The sequence below is a fragment of the Solanum verrucosum genome, unplaced genomic scaffold, assembly GCF_900185275.1.
Source record: "Solanum verrucosum unplaced genomic scaffold, falcon-dt-bn FXZP01000303.1, whole genome shotgun sequence".
In the NCBI taxonomy this organism is placed as follows: Eukaryota; Viridiplantae; Streptophyta; class Magnoliopsida; order Solanales; family Solanaceae; genus Solanum; species Solanum verrucosum.
In genome coordinates, this window is record NW_026019911.1 from 1,131,522 (window position 1) to 1,152,632 (window position 21,111).

A 21,111-nucleotide genomic window follows, 5' to 3' on the forward strand; every position below is an offset into this window, starting at 1 on the left:
GTCGACTGAGCAAGAAATGTAAAAACAGGTGGAAAAATAGAATCAAACATGAACAAAGGTCAACAGAAATAAGAGCAGAACAATCAGAGAGCTACTCTAAGGATATTTAACCTAAACCTAGCTAGGCCCCCCATAAGGCCCATTAGGTACATTCACGCACAAACAAATAAGAACCCGAATGAATTCCCATGAACCCAACAGGTACACATATAAGCCACAACTATGGAACCCAAAGGAAACCCAACTCTGAACCGACACAACCAATAACTCTAACCCAATCATAAAGTCTAACTTCCACATCGATCTACCTAGCCCGCCAGCAACTCCACAACATTACCCAGCAGGTGAGTGTCTTGTGGGGGTATAGAAATCCCCTCCTAAAGCCCTAATCCAACTGCCCAATTGGTTAACACTCTGGAGGCGCTACCCAAGCCAGCCAAGTGTGCCATCTAACACTCCCGGGGCTCCTTCCCTAACCAGACAGAGTGTGCAGGACTGTAACTCTGAAGAGGACCTCAAGTAACTTATATCCAACTACTCAACCAGCTAATCACCCGGAGGCTCTTCCCAATGTCAGCCAAGTGAGTCAGCTATCACTCCTGGAGGCCCTGCCTAATGCCATCTAAGTGATTCAGCTATCACTCCCATGGGCCCTGCCGATTGCCAGGTAGAGTGTAATGGTAAAATAAACTCTGTAGAGGATCCAAAATCTCAAACTATCATGGATCAAAGTCCACTACCAACAACAAAAAAACAAAAAAATCAACTCCAAGCCATTGTGGATCGACGTCCACTACCAACTACCTCACACCAAAACCGATCGTGAAACACCCAAACCAGGAAAATACTAAGCCTCTGATAATGCATGGGCATCACAGAAAAGGGAGAGAAGTCAGAAGGATCACAAGCAATAAAAAGCCCAAAGCTAGGCTCAACTATCAGACCCAAGTCTGCTATACCGATCTACACGAACCTAGTCCATCCAAATCGACGTCAGATACTTACCAAAGTCAACCAAGTGCATGGGTCTAAGGCAATACTAGTCTATCCTAAACTAAGGCCAAAGATAAATTCAAACATAAATAAGCAACCAACTAGATACTATGTATGCAACGACAAATAAACAGCCCAACAGGTAATTCAAATATACCCACAGATAAATAGCCCTTCTAACAGCATGGTACTAACCCCGAAACAACCCAAAAATCAACCCTACAACATGGTTTCTGAGAAGAAGAGAAGAAATACTAGCAGCCCAGCCCAGATTCACACAATTCAGCATGCAATTACACTATCAGGCTCAATCTAAAGAAAAGAAAGTCATAGCCCGCTTGAAGGCTGAACGTGCATGCTCTAATTCACTCTGTCAATGTTTTCCCCTTCCGAACAGCCTTGGATTGTTGTCACGCTAACAAAAATAGAATCACAGCATCAGCACAGTCGTTTAGACACTAAAATCATCAAAATCAAAAACACCAATTTCGGAGTCAAAATCAGGAAATGTAGGAGCCGCTCTAAAATTTCTATAATAGACTCTGTGAAGAGGTCCTTAACCCTAACCCGAGTATGTGTTCCAAAATGGAGCACATTTCGGGGCTCGAAACAGCACCATTCAACAACAAACAAAAATGCAAAACTTTACAAAAAGAGACTTGGGGCAACAACTTATAATGCAGATACACCACAATCGGAGACTTTCCAACACTGTATGGGCATTTACTCACACGGCCAACGCAAACCCAAACACATCAAACTTCGAATAACCCAAAACAGAGCTCTAGAACTTGAGATATCGAAGTTTCAAAATTGGGCTGAATCTGATTTTTTGCTAAATAAATAACAACAGTTCTAGTCGCTAAAAGCTAAATCTAGTCGGCAAAAGACTAAATTCGGGTCGCGACAGGTGTGCACCAACAACACCAATTTTTGCTTCTTTTTATTTTAAAAATTCTCTGAACGGACCCTCAAAATTTGACCGAGACCTGGTGTCACGACCCAGGGGTACACTCGAGAAGTAACATGGCGTACTTGATCCCGAAAGGGGTCTTATACAAGCCCTTGACATATCATAACATAAGATAATAGAAAATTATGGAAATTTTGAAAACTTTATCCATACGATCGAAGTCTTTTATAAAAAAAAGTGGAAGTCTTACTACACTTTGTCTCAACCATCTAAACTCAACTTTGAATAAAACCTTTGGGACACAGCCCATACAATAGTCTCAAAACATGAAAGCAAAACACATAAAGGAAATAGTGGCTTTGTCCTCGAAGTTATGAGGAATCACCAAATCTACAACTCCTTGCTCCTTAGAAACCTATCCTCAAGAATGGAACCCAATGTCACCCAACCCTACAGTTGATAAGAATGTAGGCAAAGTATGCGTTAGTACAAAATGTACTAAATATGTTAGCTAGCATAACATCATAAGAGCATAACAAAGGTGTTAGCCAATATAAAACATAAGAAATACTTCATGAAACATAATTATAAGCATAAAAGACAATTTCATAATCATAAGCAAAGTCTCCAACATAGGCATAATATGAGCATAAGTCAACACAAGGCATAATTCAACATCATAGGAAATACCACTTATTCATAAGCTTAGTCCAAACTCAAGTCTTCTTAACATAGGAAAAACATCATAAGTATTTCAAGTTATACTTGTGCAATGCATAGATGAGACCCTATAATCCCATCTAGGCTAGGTGTCACTTTTAGGCCCTCATACCTCTTTACCATAATTGTTCTTATACTTTATCTTACTTCTCATAGACAAGGGATTTTATCACCTTTAGTCAATCATATCATGGAAGGCAACTAGGGAAACCATCCACCAAACATACATCATAAGCATTAGCCATAAGCATATTAATTACATCTATCATCATAACATAAAAGGAACATACCATAGAAACCTTCAAAGCATACTTGTGCAATGCATGAGTAAGATCCCATACTCTTACCCATACTAAGTAAAGCTTCTTAAGTACTCATAGTTCATAACTCATATTCTTGTTCATATTACTACCATATTGGGGACATAAGCCTTAACCGACATAGACCATGTGAGCTTAACATGGAATCTGGTGTCTACCCCACACCGAAAATGGGTTGTTCTACTTGTCGAGGGTAGTACTATACTCTTAGCTTAGGTGGATCCAATAGTTAAGTAACCTATGTGGGCACATAGTTATGGGATAAGGAGATTGCTACTACAAACCCGGACTCAACTAAGGTAGAAGGTTTCCATCTCATGAGATACATACTTTGGGAACCCAGACTTAACTAAGGTAGAAGGAACCCATTTGGAAAGCCAGACTCAAGTAGGGTAAAAGCTTTCATTGGGAAGCCGGACTCAACTAGGGTAAAAGTTTCCAGCTCATATTCATATCCACTCGGTTCTAGGCATTAAGTCCCATTGAGTTTATATTAAGTCTTGACTTAAATTCATATTTGTGGAAGAGTGTCTTGACACTCAATCCAACATAACTCATACTGTAGCTCATAGATTCAAGAGTTGAGACTAGTCTTCAAACCTTAGAATCACTACATGTGACAAACCTTTCACATCATACCATATGCATGCCTAAGTGTGTATATTAGGATAACCTTTCTACAATACAAAAACTAGATCATGAGCATATTCACTTTACTCTCAAATTGTTTCTAATGCATGTACTAAACTTCATAAAACATGCACAATATCATGTCTTGACCTTTTTAGGGTCAAATCCCATAACTCAAAACATCTAGAATGACTACATTAGACATGGATATATTCATAATCATATCAAATCAACATATCAAGAATGACTACATTAGACATGGATGTATTCATAATTCAAGTAGTTCAATTACTACAAACATAACCTCATACTTCACCTCCTTGAGGTTCAAAGCCTACTTTCAATCTTCACACCTAGGGTTCATGCACTAAACATGGATATCATCCTAACTTATGTGATTCATTCACTTTATGCATTCAACCAATCATGAGGTAGATTAGGTAGGTAAGGATCTTTCATCACAATTCTATTCATTAGCCTTCTATTCTCATGTAGAGTTTACTCTTAAAGCCTAAACATATATAATTCATTATATTAGCTTTACTCTCAAAGCCCTAGCGATCAACCTTAATACAAGCCTTACTCTCAAAGCCCTAGTGATCAACCTTCATTCATACCTAGCTTTCAAGACATTCTAATCACATTCTTCATTATCAAGTGACTCTAGTCATAAATCATCATAAAAGTTCACCTTCAAGCTTTACTAGTCATGATCCATCAGATAGAATATAATCTAATTCAATTCATGTTTACATGCTTCTATTCTTGAACAATAACTACTCATAACATCAATTCTAGAAGATCATCTCTAAGTCTTCAATTTCACCTTTCATGGCACAAACCCATATATTATCAATTTCATCAATTAGGCTAGGGTTAACCATGGAAAACATATAATATCTTCATAATAACATAATTCAATACTAAATCAATCAAAAACAAGTATTATTCACTCAATTGGAATCATACTCAACACTACCCACAACATAGGAAGAAACCCTAGCTAGAATTGGGTTTTATCTTCACAATTGGGGGAAATCTAGGGGGCGCTATGGATGGAAGAATTCATAGATGAATAAGATAACATACCTTGATTACAAAGCCCTCACAAAGCTTGTATCAATGGAGGAAGTTGACCTAGCTTAACCCTCTCTTCTCCTTCTTCTTCTTTTTGGGTTTTCTAGAGAGAGGATATTTGAGAAGATGAACTTTGCGATCTTTTGGGGTTTTGAAATTAATGACTTAGTTAGGGGTTAATGACTTAAAATAGTTTATATAGGTGAATAAAGTCCATATCAAAAGACCCCCACTTAAAACTAATTTAAAAGGAATTTCCTAATTTAACCTCCACTAGGCAGCCATGGTGCCAGGCACCACGACAGGGCTCATGAGCCATGGTCAAGACCACGAGACGTGGTCCTGCACGTGGTCCCTTGGGAAGTGGCTTGGCTAGTGTGTCTTGGCCTCCCTCATTCTAAAGGTATGACCACGAGCCTTCCAACGAACCGTGGTCAAGACCACTGGTCATGAAGTGGCTCGTGGTCCATGGTCTACTAGCTTGGCCTCAAGGACTTGCCTCGGGACCTTCACGAGGCCTCCCACGAACCATGGTCAATACAACTGGTCGTGGTGATGGTCCTGAACTTAGGGCGGTGCTTGCCAAGGTTGGGGTAGCCTTGGCCTTTGGCTAGGACCTTGCCCATTCGCCTTGCCACTTGCCTTTTAGCCTTGACTCTTGTAGCCCTCAACTAAACCCAAGATGGTCTACTAAGCTACGGGAAGTCATTTTATGATTCTAACCCTTGCTTCAAACTCTAAAACCTTCACGTAAAGCTCTAGAACTCTTACGTTAGGCTCTAGTTAAGTCTACAAATTTCTGGAATGTAACACCTGGTGAAAATAAACGAGATATGCTACCCTCCTAAATTCAACAATCCAAACTCGATGGTGCAATTGCAATTTCCATACGAGGTCATTTCGACAAAAAGTTAGCCCCACGCCCAGATGCCATTTTTAGTTAATTTCCATAACGTCTCTCGAAATAAGGCTGGAAGCCCCAAGAAGCGCACAAAGGGACGTTCTAGACCAAATTGGCATTATGTAACTAACCGCGTTGACAGAATTCTAATCAGAATACATTTATAAAGAATGTTCACCAAAGTCAAACTTAAGCCAAAATTCAAAGGCTATAACCCCAAATGGCCCCAAAGTCACATTGAAAGCCTCAGGACTCATGTCAACCATGCAATTTGCCTAATTTGGCCTCTCCGAAACTGATGCAACCGTCAGAATTCCCATTTGAGGTCATTTACATGAGGTTATGACTGAAATAAACTGTTCAAGTTTCAAAAGCTCCAAAGAAGGAAACTGGCATAAAACCCAAATGAATGACCAGGCGACTGAACAGTCAGTGCCAGCAAGTCATAACTTACTTGTGGACGCTACATGAATACTCTAAACGAAGGAAAGAAGGCATAAACACAAAAATGACCTAGAGAATCATTACAACATCCACTACTAAAAGACTTTCGTACGCAAAAGTAAGAGTCAAGAAGTACTTGAGGGCTCAAATAAGCTGGGGAACTTCTCCCGCATCACCCGCTCGGTCTCCTAGGTAGCCTCCTCGACTGGACGATGCCTCCAACGGTCCTTCACCACACGAATGGCTCTAGAGCTGCTGCACATCTCTCACTAAATTAGAAATTGGCTGCTCAATATAGGTCAAGCGATCATTAAACTCAACGACATCATACTGGAGCACATGAGACTCATCTGGAACATACCAGTGCAACATTGAAACAAGGAAATCTGGGTGAATAGCTGAGAATGCTAAGAATAAAGCTAACTCATAAGCCACATAACCAACTGTCCTCAAAATATCAGAAGGCCTAATGTACTAGGTCTAAGCTTACCCCGCCTACCAAATAAAATCATGCCTTCCATGGGTGATACTCGGCGGAACACCTGATCACCAACGACAAATCTCAACGGTCAATGCCTGCGATCCGTATAACTCTGATATATACTCTGAGTCATCCTGAGCCTATCCTAAATTAACCTCACATGAACTAAGGCCTCCTGAAACAAGTATGTACCATGCTGCCTAGGCTCCATAGACTCAAACCAACCAACTGGAGTGCGACAATGCCTACCGTGCAAGGCCTCCAACGGGGCCATCTAAATGCTAGAATGGTAGTTGTTATTGTACACAAACTTTGCTAAAGGCAAGAACTAGTCCCATTGACCTCCAAAGTCCATAACACAGGCCCATAACAAATCCTCAAGAACCTGAATAGTATGCTACGACTAGCCATCAGTCTGCGGGTGAAATGTTATGATAAGATCGACATAAGTGCCCAACTCCTCCTGAAATACCCTCTAAAGATAGAGGTGAACTGTGAACCCCGACCTAAAATGATAGAAAGAGGCACACCATGAAGACGGACTACCTCTCGAATATAGATACGAGCTAACCTCTCAACACTAAAGGAAGTGTCCTGACTTGGTCAATTGATCCACGATGACCCGAAAATTGTCAACATCTCTAGAAGTATGAGGTAAACCCACTACGAAATCCATGGTGATGCGCTCCCACTTCCACTCAGGAATGGATAATCTCTGCAACTCACCACCAAGCCTCAAATGCTCGGCCTTCACCTGCTGGCAACACAAGCAATGGGACACATAGTCTGAGATGTCCCTCTTCATACCGTTCCACCAGTAATGCTGCCTCAAGTCACGATACATCTTAGAGGTGCCCAGATGGATAGAATACCTTGAATTATGGGCTTCGCTAAGGATCAGCTGAATAGAATCGCCAACTCTCAAAACACACAATCGGCTGGCAAACGTCAAAACCCTGTATAAACCTAAAGTAGCCTGCCCTGCATCGCCTGCCAAGACTTTATCTCTAAGTGCCACCAGACACTCATCCTCTAACTGACAACTGCAGAGTTGATCAAGCAGGGATGACTGAACTCCCATATAAGCTAACACTCGACTGGAATCTGAAACACAAGCCTGATAATCTAATTGGCTAAGGACTGAATGTCCAAAGCCAAAGGTCGCTCCAAAATAGAAAGGAAGACTAGACTACCCATACTCCCCATGTTTCGGCTCAAGGCGTCTGCTACTATATTCGCCTTGCCCGGGTGGTAAATAATAGAGAGGTCATAGTCCTTCAGGAGCTCAATCCAACGACGCAGCCTCGAATAAATATCCCTCTGCTTCATAATGTACTGAAGGCTCTTGTGATCAGTTTAGATCTCACAATGAACTTCATGTAGGTAATGCCTCCAAGTATTAAGCATGAAAACCATCATCGCCAACTCCAAGTCATGAGTGGGGTAGTTGCACTCATGCAGCTTAAGTTGCCTCGACGTGTAAGCAATAACCCAGCTTTGTTGCATCAACACAACACCCAAACAAACAGTAGATTTGTCACAATAAATTGTGAAGCCCTTGCCTTTTACGGGAAGAGTCGATATAGGAGCGGTGGTAAGCAACTTCTTAAGACTAAGAAAGCTCCTCTTGCACTCCTCCGACCACACAAAGGAAGCATCCTGGCGAGTCAACCGATTCAATAGCCTTAATCTTCACTGGATCCACCATAATGCCATCCTTGGACACCATGTGCCCCAAGAATGCTACGGACTAAGGCCAAAACTCACACTTTGAGAACTTAACATACATCTGATGATCTCTCAAAGTCTAGAGCACTATCCTCAACTGTTGCTCATGCTCACTATGGCTCCGTGAGTTTACTAAGATATCATCAATGAAGACGATGATGAAGGAGTCCTGATAAGGCCTGAATACACGAGTCATCAAATCCATGAAGGTTGCATGGGCATTAGTCAACCCAAAACACATCACTAGGAACTCAAAATGTCCCTAACGAGTCGTAAATGTTGTCTTAGGGATGTCTTTGCTCTAATCATCAATTGATGGTAGCCGGATCTCAAGTCAATCTTAGAAAACACTAGTACTCCCTGAAGTCGGATGAATAGTTCATCAATACAAGGTATATGATAATGGTTCCTCATTTCACCTTATTCAACTTCATGTAATCAATACACATCCTCATAGTACCATTTTTCTTCTTCACAAATAGGACTGGGGCACCCCAAGGTGATACATTAGGCTGAATGAATTCCTAACCCAAGAGATCCTGAACTTGAACACTAAGCTCCTTGAGCTCTAAGGGGTCCATATAGTATAGTGGGATGGAAATAGGATGAGTACCCGGATCCAAATCAATGGTAAAATGAATATCCCACTCCGGAGGTAGGACAGGAAGGTCGACATGAAACACATCTGCGAACTCTCGGACTATAGGCACTGAATCAACTGTAGAGCCATCCCTATTAAAATCTCTAACAAAAGCCAAATATGCCAAACACCCGCCAACTACTAGCCTCCGAGCCTATACATGGCAAATCACCCCAATCGGCGGAATACCATGCATGTCTAAAGTATTAGTCTTGGCATAGCAATCCAAGACCGAATGAGGGGATAACTAGTCAATGCCCAAGATCAAATCAAAATCCACCATACTAAGCACAATAAGATCTGCTCGGGTATCCTACCCCCGAATAGTCACCACACATGATCTATAAACCTGATCAACTACTAAAGAATCACCTACTAGGGTCAAAACACACAATGGTACCAATAAGGGCTCAGGACTCACCCCCAACCGAGGAGCACAATAAGCAGACACATATGAATAAGTAGAACGAGGATCAAATAAGGCTGAAGCGAACTCACGACATAAGATAATTGTACCTTTGATCACATCATCTGATGCCTCGGCCTCTACTCTAGCTAGAGCTGCATAGAAATGGCCCTGGAAGCCTCTACAATGCGAATCCACTTTACCACAGTCCCTGCCTCCCTGGGGACCTCCCTGAACACCTTGATGCTGAGCATTTCCTCTAGCTGGAGGGGATACTACTGCTACCGATCTTGCTGCCTGAGGAGTTGGTAAGGTTGATCTAGAGGTAGGGCACTCTCTGGACTAATGCACAAGCTCCCCACACGTGAAGCAACCCTGTAATGATCTGCCCGCTACTGGAGGCTGATCATCCCAACTTGATGAACCTATTTGAAACCCACCTCGGCCCTGACTCGGACTAGCACTATAACTACCCTGACGGTGCTGCTCACCCTCTAATAACTGCAATGATGCCTGAAATAGGCAACTAGGCTGACCCAGCTGGAACCTTTAATAAACTCAGTTCCAAGTGTCCCTAGGCCTAGGACGGGCCCCACGAAAGTTGTCATCCTCTCTAGACCTATTGTCGTTGCCCCTATGGGCCTCGCGATGGAGCCTCTCAAACGTGTGGTCATGGTCCACTACATCCAAAAAAGAGCGACCCGCTGAAACCATAGAATGCGACTCAATACGCAGCTACAACCTAAACCCTCTAACGAAGCACCTGACACTCTCCTCCTTTGTGGGAAAGATCATGGTGGCATGATGGGATAACTCATGAAATTTTGCCTCATACTCAGATATTGTCATGGAGCCCTGCTCCAACCTCGAGAACTAATCACGAAGCCGATCTCTAACGCTCCGTGGGATAAATCTAGCCAGAATAGTATCATGACCCAGGGGTACCCCCAAGATGTAACATGCCGTATAGAACCCTAAAGGACTCCATACAAGCCACTTAGTCTTCATAACATAAGAAATAGAACAATAGTAAAACACATTTCAAGTCTAAAAAGTTTTTCATAAAAGAAAGCGGAAGTCTAGACACTTGTCTCATCATAGCAATCTATTACAATCGAATGAAATTGGTCCTATCCCATAAATCATGTTCAAAAAGGGAAATACAATGAAAAGGAACTAAAAAAATAAAACTCCATCCTCGAAGCATGAGGACTCACCAAAGCTTAGAATCTCTAGATCAACACTTAGCCACGAAACTCACCTTGACTGTCGGACCCTACATTTGGAAAAAATATAGGCAAGAGTATGTGTTAGTACAAAAATGCACTAAGTATGATAACTATATATAAAAATATTTAAAACACGCTAAAAGGGACACTTCATTTCATGAAATGCAATTTACCAAGTTAAAACATCATATGAGAGACAGTTAAAACACATAAGTCATAACATAATAGTTAACATAAACTAGCATCATCTTTAAAACATTTGAACACTTACGAGATACTTCCTTAAGAATGCCTTAGTTCATTATTAATCTTGTCATTGTGGGAATTAGCCTTAACTGACATGAGACTATGTGAGCTATAACATGATCACTCGATGTTACCCACACCGAAAAGAGTTGTCCTACTTACCTAAGGTAGAACCATGAAGTCATAGCTTAGGTGGATCCACTAGCTAAATATCCTACGGGGTACGTAGTTTATGGGATAAGGAGATTGTTACTAGAAACCTGACTTTCTATTGGGGGAGCTTCCATCTCAACAGATTGCTTCTAGAAACCCAGTCTTTCTATCGGGGGAGCTTCCATCTCACTACAATATCCACTCGGTGCTAAGCATAAATCCCACAGAGTATTTATTAAGTCTCATCTTAACTCGTGTCTCATGGAAGGATGTCCTTGACCACCAATCCAAGTTAATTCATTAGGAAAGCTCTTTAGATCATGCGTGAGAAAACCTTTTTTCACGACCCAGGGTACCCCTTAAATTTAACAAGGCATTACCTCAAAAGTCACCATGTAAGCCACTTAGCATATCAAAACATAAGCATAGAACAATAGAGAGTAAAACACATTCAAGTCTTACAAAGTTTTTCATAAAAGCAAAGCGGAAGTCTAGACTTGTCTCAATATAGACATCTATGGCTATACTTGAATTAAATAAGGACATAGCCCATACAACATAATCCGAAAGGGGAATACAAGAATGAAACTACTAAGTAAAAACATTTGTACTCAAATCATGAGGACTCACCAACAAGCTAGGAGAAATGAGAAATTCCAAGCTTTAGCCACAATGGGGACCACCTTGAAAACCGGACCCTTCATTTGGGGAAAATGTAGGAAAAAATGGGTTAGTACAAAGATGCACTAAGTATGATAATAATGCACAAAATCATGAAAACATGCTAAAAGGGAAATTTTAGTTGAATGCATGCAATTTGCTAAGTTAAATCATCATTTTGAAGATAGTGGGAAAACATAAGTCATAAGAGACATCATAATAAGATATAGGATATACGCGTAAGAGTTAACAACATAGTCATAGATGTAATCAATGCAATCTAGTTTACCATATCATAAGAGAAACACTTCATAAGCCACCTCAAGGCAAGCTTGTGTAATACATTGACAAGACCCCATAATCCCACCAATGCTAAGCAAGTCACTTAAGCTCCTCATTCATATTTATCATCTTTTGATCTTATCCTTAGCTTATTTCTCACAGACAAGGGAACATTCACCTTTAGACACACATACCAAGGAAAGTAACTCATAGCAACAATTCAAGAAAAGCATACATCACGCAAGTAGTCCTCATGTCGAACATACTTAACAACATAGTCATCAGCATATTCATTACATAGATCATCATAACATAAGAGGAACATACCATAGCTACCCTCAAAGCATACTTGAGCAATGCATGAATAAAATCCCATAATGTCACCCATACTAAGTAAAGCTTCTTGAGTAGCCATAGTTCATAATTCATATTCTTGTCATAGTGGGAGTAAGCCTTAACAGACATAGACCATGTGAGCTTAACATGGAATTTGGTGTTACCCACACTGAAAAGGGTTGTAAGACCATCATTTTTTTAGCTTTAGGTGGATCTACTAGCTAAATATCCTATGGGGCACGTAGTTTATGGGATAAGGAGATTGTTACTAGAAACCCGGCCTTTCTCACGGGGGAGCTTCCATCTCAAGAGACTGCTTCTAGAAACCTGGCCTTTCTCACGGGAGGGGGGGGGAGATTCCATCTCATATTCAATATTCACTCGGTGCTAAGCATTTATCCCATAAAGTGCTTATTAAGTCATAACTTGTATCATTAAGATATCTCATTAGATCATGCATACAAATAACCTTTCACCGTCCATATCTACATATAACATTAGATTCAATTAGGTGAGAAACCCTTTCAACCTAGAATTTCCATTACGTGAGAAAACCTTTCTCATTATGCTCATTATGTGCTCATGAGAATAGCCTTTTCAATCAACACAACAACATTATCACAATCATGGATACTTTACTCTCTAAGTGTTCTTAAAGCATATACATAAATCTCATAATCATGAATAATTCTCATACTTTACCCTTCAACTATCAAAGATCATATTCATCAACACATCTAGAATTACCACCATAGATATGGATAATAACATGATTCAAATAACTCAATTACTTCAAGCATAATCCCATAATATCCTTCTTTCATCAATTCACCCACACCACATGGTCATAAATTGGGAATATAGGGGTTTCATGGATTCTTGGGGTATTTCACATAAAACCATAATAATTCCTCAATTCAATCTTAATATAAAGTAATTAAATCTTTAGAATTGTTTTTGAAAGGAATCCATGACTTGGAGTAAAACCCCTAGATTTTGGGGAATTTATATCTTTGAAATTGAGTTTGGAAGGGACTCCATGGATGAAGAGCTACCATACCTTAGCAATGAAATCCAATGAATTTGAGAAGAAAATGTTGCTCCTTTAACCCTAGCTTCGACGTCCTTCTTCCTCTTCTTTGAAGTTCTAGAGAGAGAATATTTGGGGAAAAGTTGGTTTGGATTTTGGATTTTGGAATTATGAGGAAGATGACTTAATTTAGGGGTCTTAAATCATTTTATATTTAGTCTAAATTAGTATAAAACGGCGTCACTTAATAACTAAATAATTCTGGAAAACTCCAAAGTGCCCCTAACTCTACTGCCAAAAAGCAGTTTCGGGTGACCACCCACGTCCCCGTGACCACTGTCCGTGGACGAACCCACGTGGCGTACTGGTGAAACGTGGGTAGGGTCCTACAACTCTCTAATTTTAATCCTTGACCCACGAGCCCTGACCACGGGGCGTGGGTCTTGTCGTAGGTCATGGTCTTGGGCAATTTTCTCTTGGTCCTCCTCAAGGAACCATGGTTGGTCCCTGGGAGAGGGGGAGTCGTACATTGACGTTATAACATGAAACCTTTTTATTTTAAGTATGGGGAGTTACATCCATGACATTAACATGTCAAGCTCTAGTTTAGCCTACTAGTTTTTGGGGTGTTACCATATCTCCCCGTTGGGAACATTTGTCCTCGAATGACGATCTAGACACCTTACAGAAGTAAAGACTCAAGACTAGCAGCTCATCATGCATGAAACATCAAAATAATACACAAATCAAAGAAGGAAATTTCAACTCCATCTCAAACATAATCAATGCAACACAAGGAAGTAGGAATTACACCTAACAACCAATTATGCATGAAAATTCAACATTTCACATGTTCATAGGAGGAACTACCTTCTCCAAGCTTTAAAGCATACTCAACACAATCCATGAAACTATTAGGCCAACTACTCAAGAAAAGAATATACATGTAAGGCATATTCATCAATTCATCTCATGAAGTCAACTAAGCAATTCATACTCAATCCACAACAACATGAGGAAAGTCAATCATAAAAATTCATTTTTTCTTACTAAACATAAATTTCTCAAGAACATGCATATCATAAGGAAATCATGGAAACACATAAAACACTTATGACTCCAAAACATAATACAAGCTAAGAGGAAGTCTTTGTCTCAAGCTAGAGTAGGAGTAGAAGAAAAGAAATGAGGATATCGGGACACTCCACAACCTTTCTAGCTAAGTACACCATCTCCACCCCTTGGGAAGAAACCCCTACTAATTCCTCAAGTACCACTTCTTTCAAGCAATCCTAGCCGACATAACCAAAAAGTCATTATAACCATATCGGGTTCTAAAATCAATAGAAGCCTAACAATAATGCATTCAAACCCTACCAAGGATAGCATCAAAGTCTAACAAGTAGCATCGGGATATAATAAAACCTTTACATATATATGAAGACTATCAACATACCGGTGTCTTCATCCGGAGAGCCCTCTTGGTCATTTCTAGACCAGAGTGCATAGAAACCGTGCTTTGGAGCAATGGGATCCAGACCACTAAGAGAAGCTTTCTTGGCCTCTCTCTCTTTAGCCATGAGCATCGGTCAATCTCTCATCTTGTGACCACTCTTTCCACACCCAAAGCAACCATCCGTGCCAGCTAGGTACTTACCCGGCTGTTCTTTCCCACATTTGGCACATGTAGATCTTTCAAAAGAAAAACCGCCTCCATTTTCTCCTTGGGGTTTACGGTTAGACACCATATCCTTGTTGACCTTTGGGGAAGCATTAGAGGAACCTTGGTTGGAGAACCTTTGTTTGAACCTTGATTGACCTTGCTCATCGGACCTAGCATTGGAGAAGTTCCTATCACCGAACCTAGCTCTCTTCACCTCCCTATTCTTCTCCTTAAGCCTTCATTCCTCAATTTGTTGGGCATGCACCATAAGACGTGAGATATCCATATCATGATGGAGCATTGCCAAACAACATTCTTTTACTACCAAGCCGGCCACACCCGTCAAAAACCTACTCATCTCATCCCTCGAATTCGCCACCATAGTTGGAGCATACTTGAACAATTGAGTGAACTTTAGTGCATACTCTTTCATGCTCATGCTTCCTTGATGAAGGTTAATGAACTCTTCCACCTTAACTTCCCTCAACTCTCGAGGAAAGAACCTATCAAGAAACGCTAATTTAAACATTTCCCACTGTATAGGACCCACTCCTACCGGCCTATTGTTCTTTCATTGATTATACCATACTTGAGAAACATTTTTAAATTAGCAAGCGGCTAAATCCGCCTTCTCTATCGAAGTCACCCCATAATAGAAAGTATTTATAAACCTCCTCCACAATTTCTTAAGGATCCTCTTCCACTTTGGAGGCATGAAATTCAGGAGGGTTCAACCTAGAAAATTACCTAACCCTTAAAGCAGCCGAATTCACATGAGTCACAACATCTCTATTGGCATGAGCCATTACATCTTGAGCTTGAGTCGTCATAGCTTGAACCAACATTTGAAAAGTTGATCTAACCTCCACATCTGACATAACCAAAGGATCAATCGAAGATTGATTAGCTTGAGGAGCTTCTTCATTCACATTGTCATCCTCCATTCTTCTAGTGTTAGCCCTTCATGTACTCATATCCTGAAGACACAAGGGAAGGATTAGGAGAGGGACTTTACAGAGTTAAACTTTATGGCATGACTTAAGAGTAACGAATGAAGTATAGTTTCGTAATCATCTTGTATCCTTTCATTTATAAATGTGGCGCTCTTCACACTCATGAACAAGACTCTACTAGACATGGCTTATGAGAAACCATCCTAGAATCATTCTAAACCTTGTGCTCTGATTACCAAGTTTGTCACGACCGAGGGGTACCCCCTAGATGTAATAAGGAACATAATACCTTGAAAGGCACCATATGAGACACTTATCATATCATAACATAAGCATAGAACAAAAAAGAGTAAAACACTTTACAAGTCTTAAAAAGTTTTTCATAAAAGCAAAGCGGAAGTCTAGACTTGTCTCAATATAGCTATCTATTACAATACTTGAATAAAATAGGGACACAGCCCATACAACATAATCTGAAAGGGGAATACAAGAATGAAACTATTAAGTAAAAACATTTGTCCTCGACTCATGATTACTAACTAACAAGCTAGGAGAAATGAGTGATTCTAAGATTTAGCCACAATGGGGACCACCTTGAGAACCGGACCCTACACTTGGGGAAAATGTAGGAAAATATGGGTTATTACAAAGATGCACTAAGTATGATACCCATGTATAAAATCATGAAAACATGCTAAAAGGGACATTTTAGTTGAATGCATCCAATTTGCTAAGTTAAACCGTCATTCTGAAGATAGTGCAAAAACATAAGTCATAAGAGACATCATAATAAGATATAGGCTATAAGAATAAAAGGTAACAACATAGTCATAGACGTAATCAATGCAATCTAGTTTACCAAATCATAAGACAAACACTTCATAAGCCACCTCAAGGCAAGCTTGTGCAATGCATGGATAAGACCTCATAATCCCACCCATGCTAAGCAAGTCACTTTAGGTCCTCATTCATATTTATCTTCTTTAGATCTCATTCTTAACTTATTTTTCATATACAAGGGAACATTCACCTTTAGTCACACATATCAAGGAAAGTAACTCGTAGAAATAATCCAAGTTAAGCATGCATCATACATGTATTCCTTATGTCAAACATACTAACAACATAGTCATAAGCATATTCATTCAACATAACATAAGAGGAACATGCCATAACTACCCTCAAAGCATACTTGTGCAATGCATGAATAAGATCCCAAAATCTCACCCATACTAAGTAAAGCTTCTTGAGTAGCTATATTTCATAATTCATATTCTTGTCATAGTGGGAGTAAGCCTTAATCAACATAGATCATGTGAGATCAACATGGAATCCGGTGTTACCCACACCGAAAAGAGTTGTAAGACCACCATTTGTTAGCTTTAGGTGGATCCACTACCTAAATATCCTATGGGGGCATGTAGTTTATGGGATAAGGATACTGTTACTAGAAACCCGGCCTTTCTCACGGGTGAGCTTCCATCTCAAGAGATTGCTTCTAGAAACCCGGCCTTTCTCACGGGGGAGCTTCTATCTCATATTCAATATCCACTCGGTGCTAAGCATTTATCCCACAGAGTCCTTATTAAGTCATAACTTGTTTCATTAATATAGCTCATTAGATCATGCGTGAGAATAACCTTTCACCGTCCATCTCTACATATAACATTAGATTCAATTAGGTGAGAAAGCCCGTCAACCTAGAATCTCCATTATGTGAGAAAACCTTTCACATTATATTCATTATGTGTTCATGAGAATAGCCTTTTGAATTAACACAACAACATTATCATAATGATGGATACTTTACTCTCTAAGTGTTCTTAAAGAATATACATAAATCTCATAATCATGCATAATTCTCATACTTTACCATTCAAGTGTCAAAGATCATATTCATCAACACATCTAGAATTAACACAAAAGATATGGATAGTAACATGATTCAAATAACTCAGATACTACAAGCATAATCCCATAATATCCTTCTTTTATCAATTCACCCACATAAAGGTCATAAATTGGGAATATGGGGATTTCATGGATTCTTGGGGTATTTCACATAAAACCGTAATAAATCCTCAATTCAATCTTAATATAAAGTAATTAAATCTTTAGAATCAGTTTTGAAAGGAATCCATGACTTGGAGTCAAACCCTAGATTTTGGGGAATTTCTATCTTTGAAATTAAGTTTCGAATGGACTCCATGGATGAATTATATCCATGGATGAAGAGCTACCATACCTTAACAATGAAATCCAATGAACTTGAGAAGAAAATGTTTCTCTTTTAACCCTAGCTCCAACTTCCTTCTTCCTCTTCCTTGAAGTTCTAGAGAGAGAATATTTGGGGAAAAGTTGGTTTTGATTTAGAATTTTGGAATGATGAGGAAGATGACTTAATTTAGGGGTCTAACATCATTATATAGTTAGGCTAAATTAGTATAAACGACGTCACTTAATAACGAAATATTTCCAGAAAACCTCAAAGTACCCCTAACTCAATTGCCAAAAATTAGTTTCGGGTGACAACCCACGGCCCCATGACCACAGTCCGTGGATGGACCCACGTGGCGTGCTGGTGAAACGTGGGTTGGGTCCTGCAACTCTCCAATTTTGACCCTTGACCCACGAGCCGTGACCACGGGGCGTGTGTCTTGTCGTAGGTCATGGTCTTGGCAATTTTCTCTTGGTCCTCCTCAAGGACCCATGGTTGGTCCTTTGAGGGGGGGGGGGGGGGTCGTACCTTGACGTTATGACATGAAACCCTTTTATTTTAAGTACGGGGATTTACATCCCTGACTTTAACCTTCACGTCAATCTCTAGTTTAGCCTACTAGTTTCTGGGGTGTTACAATATCTCTTCCTTGTGAACATTCGTCCTCGAATGACGATCTAGACACTTTACGGAAGTAAAGACTCAAGACTAGCAGCTCAACATGTATGAAACATCAAATTAATGCACAAATCAAAGGAGGAAACTTCAACTCCATCTCAAACAAAATTAATGCAACACAAGGAAGTAGGAACTACATCTAACAACCCATTTTGCATGAAAATTCAACATTTCACTTGTTCATAGAAGGAACTACCTTCTCTAAGCTTTAAAGCATACTCAACACAATCCATGAAACCACTAGGCCAACTACTCAAGAAAAGCATATACATATAAGGCATGTTCATCAATTCATCTCATGAAGTCAGCTAAGCTATTCATACTCAATCCACAACAACATGAGGAAAGTCAATCATAAAAACTCATTTTTTCTTACTAAACATAAATTTCTCAAGAACATGCATATCATAAGGAAATCATGGAAACACATAAAACACACTTGACTCCAAAACATAATACAAGCTAAGAGGAAGTCTTTGTCTCAAGCTAGAGTAGGAGTAGAAGAAAAGAGATGAGGATATCGGGAAACTCCATAACCTTGCGATCAAAGTACACCATCTCCCCCTTGGGAAGAAACCCCTACTAATTGCTCGAGTACCACTTCTTTCAATTAATCCCAACCGACATAACGAAAAACTCATAATAACCATACCGGGTTCTAAAATCAATAAAGGCCTAAAAACAATGCATCCAAACCTTACCAAGGATAGCATCGAAGTCTAACAAGTAGCATTGGGATATAATAAAACATTTACATATATATGGAAACTATCAACATACCGGTGTCTTCATCTGGAGTGACTTCTTGGTCATTTCTAGACCAAAGTGCATAGAAGCGACCGTGATTTGGAGCATTGGGATCCAGACCACTAAGAGAAGCTTTCTTGGCCTCTCTACCTTTAGCCATGAGCATCGATCAATCTGTCATCTTGTGACCACTCTTTCCACACCCAAAGCAACCATCTGTGTTGGCTAGGTACTTACCCGCATGTTCCTTCCCACATTTGGCACATGTAGATCTTTCAAAAGAAGAACCGCCTCCATTTCCTCCTTGGGGTTTACGGTTAGACACCATATCTTTGTTGACCCTTGGGGAAGGATGAGAGAAACCTTGATTGGAGAACCTTTGTTTGAACCTTTGTTTGAACCTTGGTTTACCTTGTTCATCGGACCTAGCATTGGAGAAGTTCCCATCAACAGTCCTAGCTCTCTTCACCTCCCTACTCTTCTCCTTAAACTTTAATTCCTCCATTTGATGGGCATGCACCATAAGACGTGAGATATCCATATCATGATAGAGCATTGTCGAACAACATTCTTTTACTACCAAGCCGGACACACCCGTCAAAAACCTATTCATCTCATCCCTCAAATCTGCCACCATAGTTGGAGCATACTTGGACAATTGAGTGAACTTTAGTGCATACTCTTTCACGCTCATGCTTCCTTGACGAAGGTGAATGAACTCTTCCACCTTAGCTTCCCTCAACTCTCAGGGAAAGAACCCATCAAAATATGCCAATTTAAACACTTCCCACTCTATGGGACCCGCTCCTACAGGCCTATTGTTCTTCCATTGATTATACCATACTTGAGCAACATTTTTCAATTGGTAAGAGGCTTACTCCGCCTTCTATACCGAAGTCACCCCCACCATAACAAGTATTTTGTAAACCTCTTCCACAATTTCTTAAGGATCCTATTCCACTTTGGAGGAATGAAATTTAGGAGGGCTCAACCTAGTAAATTCCCTAACCCTTGAAGCAGTTGAATTCACATGAGTAACAACATCTCTATTAGCCTAATCCATCACAGCTTGAGCTTGAGTTGTCATAGCTTGAGCCAACATTTGAAAAGCTGGTCTAACCTCCACATCTGACATAGCCAAAGGATCAATCAGAGCTTGATTAGCTTGAGGAGCTTCTTTATTCACATTGTCACCCTCTATTCTTCTAGTGTTAGCCCTTCGTGTATTCATATCCTGAAGATACAAAGGAAGGATTAGGAGAGGGACTTTATAGAGTTAAAACTCTATGGCACGACTTAAGAATAATTAAAGAAGTGTAGTTTCCTAATAATCTTGTAGTCTTTCATTTATAAATGTGGCGCGCTTCACACTCATGAACAAGACTCTACTAGATGTGGATTATGAGAAACCATCCTAGAATCATTTTAAACCTTGTGCTCTGATTACCAAGTTTGTCACGACCCAGGGGTACCACCTAGATGTAACAAGGCACTGTCGCGTCCCATTTTTTCGCAAAAAATGGACTTTTGACCTAACAACTCTTTTGAGATTTTGATGGATTGAAGAGTCGCCACTAACGAATTAAGGTGCGTTAGGTCGCCTATCTAACCTAGCTAAATCTAACTAAGGTCAACGAAATAGAGATAAGGGTAACGGTTCAAA

General features: G+C 40.1%; 1 protein-coding gene across 1 annotated transcript; it reads right to left on the reverse strand.

Moving 5' to 3' along the window:
* Nucleotides 1-19,617: 19,617 nt before the first annotated feature.
* Nucleotides 19,618-20,679, reverse strand: LOC125822017 (uncharacterized). The gene is made up of 2 exons (XM_049501396.1): nucleotides 20,515-20,679; nucleotides 19,618-20,190 (listed from the first exon to the last, which is right to left on the reverse strand). The coding sequence occupies exons 1-2, from the start codon at nucleotides 20,677-20,679 to the stop codon at nucleotides 19,618-19,620; spliced, it is 738 nt and encodes a 245-aa protein (XP_049357353.1).
* Nucleotides 20,680-21,111: the final 432 nt, after the last annotated feature.